The 16,115-nt window shown below is 48.1% G+C and overlaps 2 protein-coding genes across 3 annotated transcripts in view; one reads left to right on the top strand and one right to left on the bottom strand.

The window, feature by feature from the left end:
• The window catches only part of LOC142582356 (uncharacterized), a 261,253-nt gene that overhangs the window by 94,561 nt on the left and 150,577 nt on the right, over positions 1–16,115 (top strand). Inside the window, exon 2 of the mRNA XM_075691976.1 lies at positions 11,619–11,740. Within this exon, the coding sequence (XP_075548091.1) occupies positions 11,619–11,740 (122 nt within the window). The remainder of the gene's footprint in view (positions 1–11,618; positions 11,741–16,115) is intronic.
• Positions 1–16,115, bottom strand: part of SPR (G protein-coupled sex peptide receptor) — a 252,246-nt gene that overhangs the window by 206,768 nt on the left and 29,363 nt on the right. The window lies entirely within an intron of this gene.

Here is a 16,115-nt window from a genome sequence, read left to right as displayed (position 1 = left end):
AGACCGGAAACCGCGGCTTAGGGACGTCAACGCTGGTGTTCCGCTCCTTCGCAGTCTCCGCGACCGTGCCTGACCGGGCTTATTTCTGCGTGCGTGCCGTCCTAATCTGCTTTGCTCGAACCTACATTCCTTTATTTGTGTGTATATAGGAGTGGTAGTTGACGTACGCAGCATCAATTGAACTTGTAGGCCGATCATGCCGGCGTTCTGTGCAGCCTACGCTTGCACGAACACCAGCGGCCGCGACGATGTTCCGATGTTCCATTAGTTCCTGCAAGACAAGAAGCTTTCAGCTAAGTGAGAGGCTGCTGTGAAGCGAAACAACTTCAAGCGCTCAAGAACAACAGTGTTGTACTCTTACCACTTCCGTGACGACTACTACCGGAGTTTGTCAATAATGCGTGGTTTGGGTTCTCCTAAAAGAAATATAGTTAGCACGCTGAACGGAAGGTGCATGTTTATCGCCCACCCTTGACGCTGGTTTCATCGCCAAGCGCCGCGAATTTTCTATTCGCACGTGTGTTGTGAAACAGCCTGCATGCAGCTACCATAACGCTGTGCAAGGGTAAAGTTTGCATGTGTTGGAAAGCCTGCTAACGCCAAGACGCTGCGTTCCCCCTTCTCTCGCACACATAAGAAACCGACCATCTCACGTAGCCGACGATATTCGCCGCTTACGAGTAGCGTGCGGATGGCGAGCTGATGAAGGTTCTATACTACACGTGCTACAACAGCCGGTAAATTTTTCCCGCGTTTAAACCGTCTGTGTAGATTGCCGACAGCTTTGAGGCAGGGCACAAATGCCGAAGATCGCATCACCGCTTGCGTTCTACGAGGAGGCATGCAGGAACATAACACTACAGTCGTTTGCCCGGAAACGTACTCACTGGAACGCTGAATGCAGCTTAGCAAAAAACATACTCGCCAAAGAACATTTGCAACACAAGGAGATGCTAACACTTCGCCTTCGTTGGCGTGGAAAGCAGTGCTTGCACCAGCATTTTTTGCTTCTTGGAGAGGCCGGCTCTTCGCAATCGGCTCGTACATGTAGTATGTACAAGTATGTACGTACGTGTAGTATGTACAAGTATAAACCCCTTACAAGTGATCTTGCACGCGACAGTGACAGCGCTACAAGCGAGGCGATGGCTGTCGCGTTCACTCGTCGTCTGCAAGCCGAACTCCACGATAGCGACGGCTTTGAGCGACGACTTCCCGGTATGAGGGCAGCAATATACGCGCCGAAACTAGCCTGACGCGTGCTTTATCAATTTAAGTTGATGTATTTTACTGAAGAAGGAGCACAAAATATTTCTGAAGGTCTTGCACTATGTTCTTATTCTTGCACGTTTAAAATTCAATAGTTTGCTCATTCCGTGCGACAAACAGTAGTAATTGAGTTATGTACATCTAGTGTACAATTGCCTAGGCGCTCATGGTATTTCCGGGCGACGAGCGACGAGTTCTAGATTTCTAGAAACGAGCGATCGAGCGACAACACCGAGCGATTTGTTCAAGCGACGGCCCGTTTTGTCACTCGAAGCCGTCGCCCGTCACCGTCGCGCCCAAAATCGCTCTCGTAGAGTTTGGACTTAACGCCGAACTCCTCAGAGAAACGCAAGCTCTCGAAAATTTCCATGACCGTCCCAGCAAAACACCACCAAACTACCTTGCACCGTGCTTCGTGTGTAGCGGCAGCAGTCGGTCCGGACGAACGCCACTGTTGACGTCATGAGGTGCCCGACCAATCACAGGCGGAAACGAGGCACCCGAGCTGGGCGTGTCTGCTGCTGCACTTTTCGTCGAAATAAAATATGCTTGCGCTTTCTTTCGCTCAATTTCGAAGAAGAAGAAACTTTAGTAAAGAATAGTCCGGCAGTTCTTTTACTGCAGCACAGATCTCAATTTCGATGCGATATTCGAATTCAGAGGGTTGAAAACCACGGCGTACTGCTCTTCACTCATTTTTTCTGGAAAAGCTTTCAGCTTCGTTTTAATGATGCTCATAAGATTGTCGTTCATTGCTTCAACACTAAGGTCCTCTTCCTGTGTTAAAGCGGTATACCTGTTCTGTAGCTTGATCCGGAATTTCTCTATCTTCCCTCTTACCGCTAGCTCATTGATCGGCTTCTGGTCTACCAGTTTCTTCCGTTCCCTCTTCAAGTCAAGGCAAATTCGGTTTCTTACCATCCTATGGTCACTGCGGCGCACCTTGCCGAGCACGTCCACATCTTGTATGATGCCAGGCTTAGCACAGAGTATGAAGTCTATTTCATTTCTAGTCTGGTCATTCGGGCTCCTCCACGTCCACTTTCGGCTATCCCGCTTGCGGAAGAAGGTATTCATTATCCGCCTATTATTCGTTTCTGCAGTCTACTAATAACTCTCCCCTGCTATTCCTAGTGCCTATGCCATATTCCACCACTGCCTTGTCTCATGCCTGCTTCTTGCCTACCTTGGCGTTGAAGTCGCCCATCAGTACAGTGTATTTTGTTTTGACCTTACCTATCGCGGATTCTACGTCTTCATAGAAGCTTTCGACTTCCTGGTCATCATGACTGGATGTAGGGGCGTACACCTGTACGACCTTCAATTTGTACCTCTTATTAAGGTTCACAACAAGACCTGCCACCCTCTCGGTAATGCCATAGTATTCCTGTACGTTACCAGGTATATTCTTAATAATCAGGAATTCTCACCTCTCCGCTAAGCCCCGGTGGCACAGGACGTGCCCGCTTTTTAGCACTGTATATACTTCATTTGTCCTTCTAGATTCACTGAGCCCTATTATATCCCATTTACTGTCCTCTAATGCCTCCAATAGCACTGCTAGACTCGTCTCACTAAATAACGTTCTAGCGTTAAACGCTGCCAGGTTCAGATTCCAATGGCGGCCTGTCCGGACCCAGAAATTCTTAGCGCCCTCTGCTGTGTCACAGGTCTGACCGCCGCCGTGGTCAGTTGCTTCGCATTTCGATGGGGGCGAAATGCGAAAACACCCCTTTACTTAGATTTAGGTGCAAGTTAAAGAACCCCAGGTGGTCAAAATTTCCGGAGTCCTCCACTACGACGTGCTTCATAATCAGAAAGCGGTTTTGCCACGTAAAACCCCATAATTTTATTTTCATTCCGTCTGGTCCTCGGCGGAAAAGGGCCAAGCAGGTCAAGGCCTACGCGAAAGAACGGTTCAGAGGGAACTTCAATTGGATGGAGTCGTCCGACAGGTGGCAGGGCAGGTTTCTTCCGGCGCTGACACAATTCGCAGGTTGCGACATAGCGACGCATGGAGCGGTAGTTACCCGGCCAGAAGAAATGGTGTCGTACGCGGTAGTATGTGCCTAAACTTCAAGGTGTCCCTCCATCAGTGCATCTTGAAGTTGTTCGAGAGCGACGGATCGCAGATGACGAGGAAGGACAATGTGCAACTCAGAGCCGTCAGGGGTCATATTGCGGCGGTAGAGGATGCCGTCGTGCAGCAAGAACATGCGGCACGTGCCGTCAGTGCTGCCAGATTGCACTCCGCCAATGATGGACTGTAAAGATTCGTCGCGTTGTTGTTCAGCGTGCATGTCGGTCATATCAGTAAAAGCCAGGACGCAGGTCACCGGATCATGCGCAGCAGGATCAAGGAGACCCAGATCAGGGAGAGAGGCAGTCAGCGTCCTTGTGGAGGCGTCCCGTCTTGTAACTGACGATAAATGAAAATTCCTGGAGTCGCAAACCACAGCGACCAAGCTGTCCTCTCGGGTCCCGGAGAGAAAAGAGCCAGCAGAGTGCGTTGTGGCCTGTAACGACCAAAGATGTGCGGCCGTACAAATATGGCCGGAACTTAGCGACAGCCCAAACTAAAGCCAAGCACTCCCGCTTGGTGACGGAGTAATTTCTGTCGGCAGGTGACAATACGCGGCTGCCGTAAGCTATCATGCACTCGGTACCCATTGTGTTGTTGGACAAGAACAGCGCCGATGCCATGGCCACTTGCGTCGGTGTGGACTTCAGGTGGTGCAGATGGATCAAAGTGGAAAAGCATGGGAGGGGTGGTCAGAAGCCCGATGAGGGCAGCGAACGCGTGAGCCTGCTCCGGGCCCCATGAGAATGGCGTATTCTTCTTTAGAAGATCTATCAAATGCGGAACAACGTCGGCGAAGTTTTGGACGAAACGGCGAAAGTAAGAACACAGGCCGACGAAGCAGTGCACGTCAGAAGCAGAACGTGACACAGGGAAACTGCGTGTGGTGCGAACTTTTTCCTGGTCTGGTTGAACACCGGATGCGTCAACCAGGTGTCCCAACACGGTAATCTGACGGCGCCCGAATTGACGCTTCGTGGAGTTCAGTTGGAGGCCGGCTTTTCTGAAGCCCGCAAGAATGGCAGCGAGTCGGGTAAGGTGGCTGGGAACGTGGGGAGAAAAAACAATAACGTCTTCAAGGTAACAAAGACAGGTAGTTCATTTGTAGCCTCGCAGAAGAGACTCCATCATACGCTCATATGTAGCAGGAACATTGGATAGGCCAAAGGGCATGACTTTGATATAAGTCATCCGGCGTGATGAAGGCCGTTTTTCTCGCGGTCCATTTCATCACCTGAATATGCCTGTAGCCGGATCGAAGATCGATCGACGAAAAGTATTTAGCTCCGTGCAAGCAGTCCAAAGCGTCATCGATGCATGGTAGTGGGTAGACGTCTTTTCGCGTGATCTTGTTTAAGTGGCGATAATCGACGCAAGAATGCCAGTTAGCATCTTTCTTTTTCACAAGGACGACAGGCGAAGCCCAAGGGCTGGCTGATGGCTCGATGACCCCTTTGCGGGGCATTTTGTCCACTTCTGATTGGATGACTCGACGATCAGCATGCGATACCCGATAGGGACGCCGATGGATAGAATTCGTGTCGCCAGTGTTTACACGGTAGTGAATGACAGATGTTTGTCCTAAAGGCCTGTCGCCGAAATCAAAGATGTCACTGTACGATTCAAGCAGGAGACGTATGTCCGTGGCCTGTGCTGGGATGAGGTCAGGTGCAATTATTTTCGCAAGGTAATCCTTTAAGGAACCAGAGCTGGGAGCTGCAATTGCTGCCAAGAAACCACTCTCCGCATTCAGACTCTCAATGTCAAATTCGGAACCACTAGAAACGCTAGCCAAGAACATGTCGGCCGGGATCACTTGAGGGCACAGCCTGAAATTCAGAAGCGGTAGAACGACATCGTTATTAGTAACCGTGACCAGCGTATGCGGAACAGCAGCGTTCCGGCTCAAAAGCACGTCGACGATGAGGTGAAGCACATATTCCCCGTTAGGAACCTGTGGCTGAGCGGTCAAAGTGACGTAAGTAACTGCCTCGGGTGGCAGACGCACATCGTGAAGCGAGCACAAGTGCGGTGGGGTGGTGCTCGGACCATCGGCGAGTTGAGGCAGTTCTAACTGAAGAACACCAGTCGCGCAGTCGATGAGACCAGAATGAGTGGATAAAAAGTCCAATCCAAGGTTAAGTTCACGAGGGAAGGTGTCGATCACAGCAAACAGAACAGAAGTAGGGTGGCCGGCTATACTTAAACGCGCAGTACACATTCCAACAACAACCAGCACGCCGCTGTCGGCCACACGAAGCATGCACTCGGGCAGCTGCTGGGGTGAGGACCTTCTTTAAACGTCTACGTAAACTAGCACTCATCACAGAAACATGCGCTCCAATGTCGACAAGTGCTTGGACAAGTACGCCATCTATTTTAACGTCAATTACGCTTCTCCTTGTGGGCACAGACAGAGAATTTGCTGCAGTAGTAGGCAATGCAGCACCACTTCCAAGGGCTGCATTATTTACTTTTCCGAAAAGTTGCGCCCAAAAGCTACAGGGGACGAAAGGCGACGTGGCTGCGGTGAATGGGAAGATGGGCGACATTCGCGGTGAGCGCGACTGGTGCCCGCGCGGCGATGGTGAGCGATTGTACCACGTGTTCCTAGCAGAGTTGTTGGCGCTGTTGGACTCGGCGGTGGGCGAAAAATTGCGGGCATTTCCATTAAAACGGCTTAGGTTGGTTGGCGTGCTAGGTGTTGAGGGCCACGAGTTGCGACAGTATCGGGCGACATGACCAATGCGGCGACAGGTGAAACATATTGGCTGGTCATCCGCATTTCTCCACTCAGTCGGGTTGCGATAACGTGGAGAGAAGCGTCCGGGTGGAGCGAAAATAGTAGAAGGGCGTTCGTTAGCTCTGGGATTGGCGACAGCACAGATAGAATGTAATCCAATATTTTCAAGTTCCTGTCGAACGATGGCTTGTACGAGGAGAACCGAAAATGTGTTAGCATCAGGGCTACGCGAACAGAAAGCTGCGGGCGCCATCGCATTCAGTTCACGCCGAAAGATTCGCACCACGTCCTCTGATGGCGACGCGTGCTGCTGTGCGGGTTGATCTTCACACGTCGACGTTGAGGCAGTATTGGGAAGTCTAGCGAACGGTTGCAAGACGCGTGAGGTTTTTGCCTGCTCGAATTGTCGGCACTCTTTAATGATGGCATAAACGGTAGAACAGCTTTTGCACATGAACAGATTAAAGGCGTCGTGAGCAATGCCCTTAAGCACATGGCCGACCTTTCCAGCTTCTGTCATGTCGCGATCGGCTTTACGACAAAGTGCCAGCACGTCCTGGATGTACGAGACATAGGATTCCGTGGAGGATTGGACAAGGGAGGCCAGTTCCTGTTTTGCGGCAATTTTACGGCCGGATGGTTTGCCAAACAACTCTACCAACTTCTCTTTTCATTGGTCCCAGCTGGTGAGCTCCTCTTCGCGGTTTTCGTACCACACCTTTGCCGTGCCTCGTAGGTAGAACAACAGGTCGGGTAGCATAAGCGTAGGGTCCCATCTGCGCCGGCGCCATCGTTCTCGCAGAAAGTTCCAGGATCCTTGGGTTGCACAACCGAAGGCTACAGCGACGTAGGTGGCGACGGTTACGTTGGAGGCGGCAACGACGTTCAGCCGTGGTGCTCCCCGCCTCCCACCAATATGTTACGTGATGCTAGGAGTATATAAAGACTGTATTTACAATATATATACAGGGTGAGTCAGCGCAGACAAGATGACTGACCCTGTCAGTCATCTTGTCATCTTGAACAACACGCAGCAGCCAACGTCTGGCGATCTTCTTCTTCCTCCTTTGTCTTCTTTCATCCTTCCGTAACAATATCTCAGAAACCTTTGGTTATCCGATGACAGTGTTCTATTCAGCAATATTGCAGACGAGTTACAACAAATGATTGAGGACCTTGACAGGCCCTAAAGTGTCGCATTCTTCTTTTCCTTCGTCCTTGTATGTTTTGCACTGTTGATTTCCCAAACACGCCTCGGCTTTTATTGCGATAGTAATTATATGGGCACTCCAGGTGGCCTTCTCCCGTCGGCATCAGCGTCACCGTCGCTGTGAATTTTCGTATAAATGTCAGAGTGATAAAACCGTCTTCGCGCGTCGTATGCTGTATGTGCGAGTGAAAGCGTGCGAGTATCTGCCGGCGATCGCGGCAAAATCTGGCATGCGCTAAGGAAGAAAGTGGAGAGCAAACGCGCCGTCTTCCGTCGCGCGAAAGGCCGTAGCGAGATGGAAGGGAGGCAGGCGGGCGGGTGGCGTTGTGTTCCGGCAGCAACTGCACCGGGCGCAAGAGGAACTGGCGATTGCCGCGTAATCTCGCGCGCTATATATGCAAAATAGCGGGGAGGCAACGCAGGCCAAGTGCTTACTTAGCACGGCCGGGCGGTTCATACATTTTTGAGCGCTGTAGTCTCGTCGCTCTTGCGTTGAAACGATACACAGCACGAAGGTCATTTTGCTCGCGGCTCCAAACGCTGGTGTCAGCGTTTGCTGACACCAGCGTTTTGACAGCGAGTGTCCGAGCTCATCGAGTATGATGTGTTAATGTTTGCTCCTGTGCGATGCACCTTGGTTGACTATTCAGTTAGTAAGCGAATGTTTCCGAGTTTACGCGGCCAATAAAACTACTATCCATACTTCATCTAGCTCTCTACTAATTTGCTATCGCAATGGATGATTCGCATTTCGGGCGATACTGCGACTTTTTATACATGACCCGTAGAAGTTTCCAGTGTAATCGCTGGTGCCCGCGTAACTTCGAGGAAGCAGGTACAATGACGTCGATATATATAGAAGGCACGTGAGACAACACTGCGCTAACATCCAACAACACTTTTCTCAACTTTCGTCGCCACCTGTGGTAGTAAGTTTGCGCTGGGAGTTGTTTAATGTGCCTTCTTAATGTACGTGCAGCAGCAAGGTGAAGACCGGGCTAGTTGGTATTCCATGATGATATAACCAGTGCGATAGTTGACACGGAGCACAACAAGAAGCGACAAGGTCAGCGCTTGTCCTTGTCGCTTCCGTTTGTGTTTCGTGTCAACTCTAGCGCTGGTTATATCATCGTGTAGTAGCGCTTGCGCTGCAACAAGTTATACGGAATACGGTCGCCGCGTCCGCAAATCTAACGCGCGGTCTTTTGTTAAGCAACACAATGTCACAGTCATTCAGCCACTTTGGTGAGCGCGCGCCAACTTACTATAGGTGTACTGAGCGGCGTGATGTGTTGAAATGTTAAAATTATTACGTGAGTTCCTCTAAAAAACTATGGAAGACTATTACGGAACGATGTAGCTAGGTCGCTCGATGTGCACTCGATATTATCCAGCAGCTGCATGTACACTAGCAGAGAACATGCGGTGCGCATATTAGCTAACGTGCTCGCGTTCAGTATCTTCAGATGCATCCCCATCGTTGCCCGCCACCCCTGTGAACTTTGAGGGAATACAGACGGTCAACCGGCAGCACAGTCTCTTGACATATGGTGGGTGAGAAACCCTTAGGGCCCTATGAACGTCAACAGAACATTGTTTTCGCTTTCCAAGGCGCACAAGGTAAAGTTTGCCGCAAATACGTGCCAGGTTTTGTTTTGAGGCTTGATGTTGACCGACTGAACGGATGCGTTTCTGGCGGGGAATCATCTCAAGGGACTAGACAAACACGAAGAAGGACGTCAGTTAGCGAGGCTTCTGATACCACCTGGCGCCCTTTATTGAAATCAGGATATTAATGGCTAATTACTTTAACAAACTAAGCTAAGGACAGAAAAAAAGGGAAACAGAGGTAGAACAACGAGCGTCGCAAAGGTGACTATCGGGGCACAACGCTCAAAATAATCTGTTTACAGCGTTATTAAGATTTGAAGTAAAGTTATAGTGGGCATCTCTGTTTTTCTCCATAATCCCTGGGGAAAAAAAAATATTTGTAATTTTCGTAATTTCATTGCATTTTTGTTGTTTTGTAAGCTAAGATCTTGGGATGGTCGGCTCTTCCAGCTGCCACGTTTCATATCTTCCACAACTAAAAAAGTAATCTAGATTTCATCGTCGTCCTTGTAGCGTCGGCTACAACACGGGAACACGTTGCAGCGGCTACCAAGGAGGCTATACTGAAATCAACAGTACAATTGGGAGCACAGTGGCGGCTGCACCTTTGATGACGTGCTCCTGTCATTCGCCCTCTCCCCCAGACCATGCAGTGCACTCACAGACACAGCCCCGCACACACATCTGTGCACTGCCACGTTACGTCACTCATCCTTTCTCGCCCTCGGCCGCACACTTATGTTTCCTGGTGCCAGCGTCTCGTGGACGGGTTGACAAAACACGTGAGTTCCCTTGTGGCACGCACCACTCGAGGACCTGGGATCTGGCCTTGTCAATATTCTTTGCGTCTTGGCCAACGTGGTATTTGTTTAGCGATATTGAAAAACACTACCTGGTAACCTTTGTCGTTAGGTTTTCACACATATTAGCGTCATATCAGCAGATAAATTACGTGCGATGCATGCGAGGTGCTATTCAATTAAATTTCACTCAATATAAGAGTGTATATTTTCTTGAACCAGCTGGTGGCACCCTCCAAAAACGAGTGGACAGCCCTGCGTGTCTGGGGCCTTTTCGTTCGCAAATGCTCTTTGCCGATGGCCCGTAGGTTTCGCTAATAATACGTCCCGTATGACGACTGTGGCTGGCATCGGTTCTTATACGAATACTTCAAAAGTAAGATTTGTTGGGATACGTGCCCTGATTCTTAAAGATGTCTATCTTCGCGCTATAGCTGAAAATATCCCGTTCTTCAATTTCTTTTTTTCGTTTTTACTATACATCCCTCCCCCTTCTTTCCCCCCACCCAGCTTAATGCTCATGCATGCAGGTATTACAGAGCCCACCGGCATGTTCCAATGCATTTTTCCACGTGACACGTACTAGTGCTTGGAGGGACCACCAGTAATACGGAAAATAAGAAAGAAAGTTTCTTTAATATGACTAGTACGCCCGTATACGATACACTGAGGTTATCCTCGGTAAGGTAATGAAATGCTCTAAACCAAAGTAAGTTTTGTCGAGCTCACCACTGCGGAAAACAGATAGTTCTGGTTGAACACACATTCTTTTGTTCGCTTGGCTGCCTACTCGCGTGTAGCGAGGGAAAAGAGCGATAAAATAATATTAGTCCGAATAGCACTCAGCACTGTCTTCTGTCTGGGAAAAAGTTCTATACTTTGGATGTGGCTAAACTGAAAAAGAAAAAAAAACAATTGGTTAGAATGCTGTTTAAGTTATTTCACTGGCCTGAGGAACCTACATTCCACATCAGAACTTTTCGCTTCAGTGACTGCGTTCATGATGTTTTCCATTCTTTTTTCTTCTTCGAACCAAAATACTGACCTAGACTGGTGTACCAAAAAATATTGGGCGATAGGCGACGCTATCCTTTCCTTTTCTTGAAGCTTTTTGTAAAAGGGTCAAGCAAAATACGTGAAGCTATTTCGTTTTGTTTTCATTTCACAGGCTATTCGCTTTGCAGAAAGTTCGTTTAACTTTCTGTTTAACTTTCGCTCAGATTTCAATGGCCAAGTTAGCCAAAGTTCGTCATTTCTTTATTATCAGTGGAAACGTATTCCCGATAGGAACTATAAGACCAAGAGTTTTCTTTACATTTTCAGGAAATTTGTCACTGGGTTAGGTGCAGATTTATCACAACTTCACAGGCGACGCAAACTGGAAAATGTTATTTTTCTCGATAGAAGAATCGAAATTTGAACAAAACTAATCCTTCAAGCAAGACGCCAATTATTTTTGAGTCAGAATCAGCCAACATTAAACGCAAACATGTTCCAAAAGCTTACAACAAAGGAAGAGTTATTTAACGCATACAAATAAAAGAAAAAGTGCCCCAGGTCGAGCGATGGCGTGGCAGCGTTTCTTACCCACAGAAAACCCAAAACAAAACTAAACATCCCAAAATAAATCGAAATAAATAAAGAATAAAGAAAATGTGGGACCTCTTCGGTGTGTTCCGATCAGAATGGTGGTGATCTGTTTTCAACACGGAAGGAATCCCGCTGGGTAGCTTGGAGTCATCAGATGGACGATTATTTTCGCCGCTCTGGCTGTTCGCGGGACTTCCACAACAGTGGAATCCATCCGGTCTGCGCTATGTCATGCTTTGTTTTCGCTTCAGTTCTCGCATTCTTCGCCCCCTTGATATATTTCTTTCTTGTTTGCCTTTTCACACTACCGCGCAGTGATGCGGAAAGAAGCGGCCGAATTCCGAGCGGCAGAAAGAAGCAGCCGAATAAATCCTCAGAGACTCCAGAGATGCGGATACCACAGGCCTGCTCACCATCAAGCTAAAGACAGTTATGAGGTAAGTTGTTTTACCCATACACAACCATCCCACTAGTACCACCCTCGTCCTGCTATAGGAAAAGAAGAAAAGGAAAGATGAAATAGAATCGAAAAATACGTATAACAGCCGTAGACAACTATTACTCATCCCTGACCCAATAAGTTCCCGTTCACCTAGGAATAGTCACTATCACGAGATATACCACATTGTTGCAGATAACATTAACGTTCCAGCGAAGGCCATCGAATATCTTGAGGGAGCAAGCGCTCGGATCATGAAAAGCAAATACGCAAGGCAACTTTAGCTGCATCGTTTTGGCCACAACGACGGCGTTCCTCTGGTGACGTGCTGACAAAGGGAACTGTGGCATGTTTCCCTTTTACAACACCGCATGCATTCAGCGCAAGAATAGGTTGGTAACCCATAGTGCCGTTCGCGACAGTTTGGACGGCTTACATTTGTTGTTTTAGCGTCACGACGATATCGCAACAATATGCCAAATTTTAACAATGTGCCGTACGATAAAACATTATAACGCAGTTCTCACGCAACTTATGACGTTTTATAGATGCTATCGACGTAATTAAAACAAACTGTGTATGCAAACGTCCTCGCTGCATTCGAATTGCACGAAACCATCTTCCATTGTCTATTTGCCATATGGTGAGTAGTATTCAACTCAAATATGCGCGTAGAATGAAAGATTGCATAAACAACACTTTCGGCATGTGAACTCGCTCGACTGCCTGCTTAGTGATACATATGCCAGTCAGGAAGCAAGTTATGTTTAAAAAAAAATTTTCCTACTACCACTGGAAGGGTGATGTGAGGCTGGAGCCTACTGTGATATGTTTCCATAAAATATATGTTTCCACTTATTTTCCATAAACAATGCGAACATATGGAACACAGTTAGAAACGGTAGCGCATGTACTTATATGGAAAGAGCGAGATATGTCCTTAATTCAAAGTTGAGAACATTGGCTATATTTTGCAGGTCTGATTTGATACTCGAGCCGAAGGGTGAAAAAACGAAACGCCAAACAAAATAGGTGCAGGTACACGTGTAAAATCTGACACGCACACACACATAAACCCAGTTGATGCATGCAAAGCCAATGCGCTTATTTGTCTCAACAGTTAACATGCGATTTGGTGAAGTCAAATACCACCTCACACAGGCATAAAATTATCGTAATGAGAAAGCGTTCACTGTTCCTGTCTGTTCAGTTTGCAAATGCTCATGGTTTGCAGATGACATCAGCTCTGCACAGTGTTGCGATAGCACATCCTTCATGTGGGTTTTGTTCCTCATGGTCCCCTCAACACGAGTTGTCAATACAAACAACTACGGCAACGCCGCATTTCTACAGTAAGGGAGTCAGATGCAGGACCGTAGAGGAAAAAGGAATGCGCGAGTGGCGTAGTACCTGTACGTTTGTCCATAGGGCGAAACGCGGCAGTGGTGCGTGTGTGCGCGCGCGTGTCTCGCAGACGTGAGTCAGCACTTTGCTTCGTGCGCCGGCACCACCAGTCTCCGACAATGAGGACGCACGTCTGCCTTCGGCGTGGAGTGGTTTCAGGCCATCGAGTGGCTGCGAGTCGCTCGACGTCGGCGAAACTGACAGCAACGCCCAGAGAGGGCATCGTAAATTACCGGGAAGCATTAGTTATCCCGTCTCTAGCGGGCCACAGTGGGATGGGAGCGATTTTCGTTTTGCTTGGCTTGGTCGCCTCTGCTGAGTCAAGGCGATGCACCGTCGTCTGAACCGGCGTCCGTCTTCACACTAGCAGACAGGCTGCCCTTATCCCGTATTTTCCTATCGGATAGGTAGATATTGTTTTTATTTTTGCATGAGCGAGTGCGCGTTCCTGTAGAGGTAGGTGTAGGAGTGAAGGATGAGGAAAAACATAAGGCACGTCAGAAGGAGTGCGAACAGGAATTTCCTATGGAGTGTTCTTTCTTTATTTTTACAGACAAAAAACAATTTTTTAGACGAATAGCATTCTTGGCACTGTCAGGCCAGTTTCTTTCCCTACGTCTGACCTAACCGAAAATGTGGGCGAATGCCCCATATAGTTCACGCTAAGCTTCCCGGTGGCACCGCTAGATGGCGCAGCGTATTGAAAGGGAAGCGCTAGACAGAACCTCGTCAGCAGTACACGCCTCAAACATGATGCGTTTAGACTATTTGCATACGTGCATAATCACCGCAGACGAGTTCTGCCCGTATTTCTTTTCATTGCCGACACAAAATTTAACTTGCTTTATGTGCATTTTTAGAACTGCTCGTTCGGTCATGCTTACTCCAAGCAACCTTCCATCGACCCCCCCCCTGCCCCCCCCCCCCCCACACACACACTGGTGCGTCTCAAGAGGGCATCTATGCTCTGGAGCCGTATTTTGTAGCGATTCATTTCATTTGTCATTACACTTTTTTATGATCCAACTCACTGAGCGGCCCTTCTCGGGGCTATAACGGCGCCAACATGGTCAGCAGAAGCTGCAGCGTGAAAAGCCTGCTACATAAAACGTTTCGCTACGAAGTACAGCACAGGGACACTTTCCGTGGCATTTCTTTCCATGCCGCCGCATGGCTTACTGGGGGAAACCAACAGAAATATAAATGCACCGCCGTATCTTCATAACGTGTTCATAATCGCTTTCCCACTAAATAATGTAATCATGAGTCGTTGCAGATATTTGAAACTTTGTCTTACTTCACACCAAACGTCGTGGGTTCGACTCCCACGAAATTTCGAGGGCTCTATTACTTTTTCGACCATCGGTGGTCACACTATGCTGACAACTACACCAGGGAATTTCCGCCTCATTGCTTTCGCAGTAATAATTAGCACTCCGTGATTTTAGTAGTCTAGGTTGCCGTTCTCGCCAGGAAAGTATCGTAGTGTGGATATGCAAGGCAACCATTAATAACAGCAACATTCGTCGAGTTGCTGTATTCGTACCTGGTGCAATATAAAGCTAGTGTGACGTAGTGACTCCAGAGTGGCAGCACTTCCGGTGAAAGAATGTTTATCGACCAGACAGAAGTTCGAGCATGGCTCAGAGGCGGCTGAATTAAGTGGCAACTATCGATTGATTGATTGATTGATTGATTGATTGATTGATTGATTGAACGAACGAATGATTCAGTTGTTCGTTCGTTTGTTCGTTCGTTCGTTCGTTCGTTCGCTCGCTCGCTCGCTCGTTCGTTCGTTCGTTCGTTCGTTCGTTCGTTCGTTCGTTCGTTCGTTCGTTCGTTCGTTCGTTCGTTCGTTCGTTCGTTCGTTCGTTCGTTCGTTCGTTCGTTCGTTCGTTCGTTCGTTCGTTCGTTCGTTCGTTCGTTCTGCTCACAATCCCAATGTAGCGCAGGGACGGTGAGAGACGCCCCAATAGAGGGCTTAGGAGTAATTTAGACGACATGGTGCCAATTAACGTGTGCCCAAACCTCAGAACATGAGAATTCTTTCATCGCATGAAAAATTCGGAGGACGCTTAAGCTTCGCCTTCAAGATTGGAACGCGATAGCATTCAAAGACCCCTGACTGCTTTTCATGCTTCCCGGCAACTGCAGCTTATGTAACCGTAACGTTTACCGGGAAACGATGGTGGCGAACGCTGTGCTTGACTGCGAATTGTGTGGTCGAATCGCAGCCTCTTGCGTGGGTCGATCTTCTGTTATTGTTTCGCACTTTTGCTATTTCAGTCTGAGAAGAGCAAACATAAAGGATACCCGTTGTCGGTGTTTTCTTTCCATTACATTTTCTTGTGGGCTTCCATTCTCAAAATTCCGAGGAATAACTTTGTAAAGAATGAAAGCAAGATATGAGCAACTTTGGTGGTAGAAAAGTAGTAGAGTATGCGGTGATTCAGAATTAGTTTCGAAATTCTTTTCGCCGAAGCGACGTCCGACGTCGATACCGGATTTTCTGCGACGCGGGGAGCAGTACCTTATTACACATATGTGTTGAACCGCTAAGTTCAGAAGCAATGCAAGGAATTCACTTTGCCTTCATATTATAAAACTTGCCGTTTCTGTGCCATTTCTAATTAATATATTTATTTTTTACTTTCCTCAACGATCTCTTTACCGTCGATGCGGTATCGCGGGCATAGGATGAAACATATTCTGGTGTTCCCAACAGTGTACCTGGAAGGTTTGCATTCAGCTGTGAGTCCTCTTTTCTACAGGCCGCTGGAAAACACTAATCACAACTGTGTTGTCCGCCATGCGCCTTTTCAATGCCGCTCCTTTCAAGCGCTAAAGATTCTATCGTTGATGTTTCCTACAAGTTTTCTTAGCTGTTTGTAGCACAGTTGTGCGGTCAGCATGACTTCGATGCCTAACGAGCCCTTTTCAGATGCGATCGAGGCTTTGTAGCCAGTTTC

Source organism: Dermacentor variabilis, chromosome 5, assembly GCF_050947875.1.
Source record: "Dermacentor variabilis isolate Ectoservices chromosome 5, ASM5094787v1, whole genome shotgun sequence".
NCBI classification, from domain to species: domain Eukaryota; kingdom Metazoa; phylum Arthropoda; class Arachnida; order Ixodida; family Ixodidae; genus Dermacentor; species Dermacentor variabilis.
Note: the sequence above shows the minus strand (reverse complement) of the source record. Positions and strands in the feature narration are given on the sequence as shown.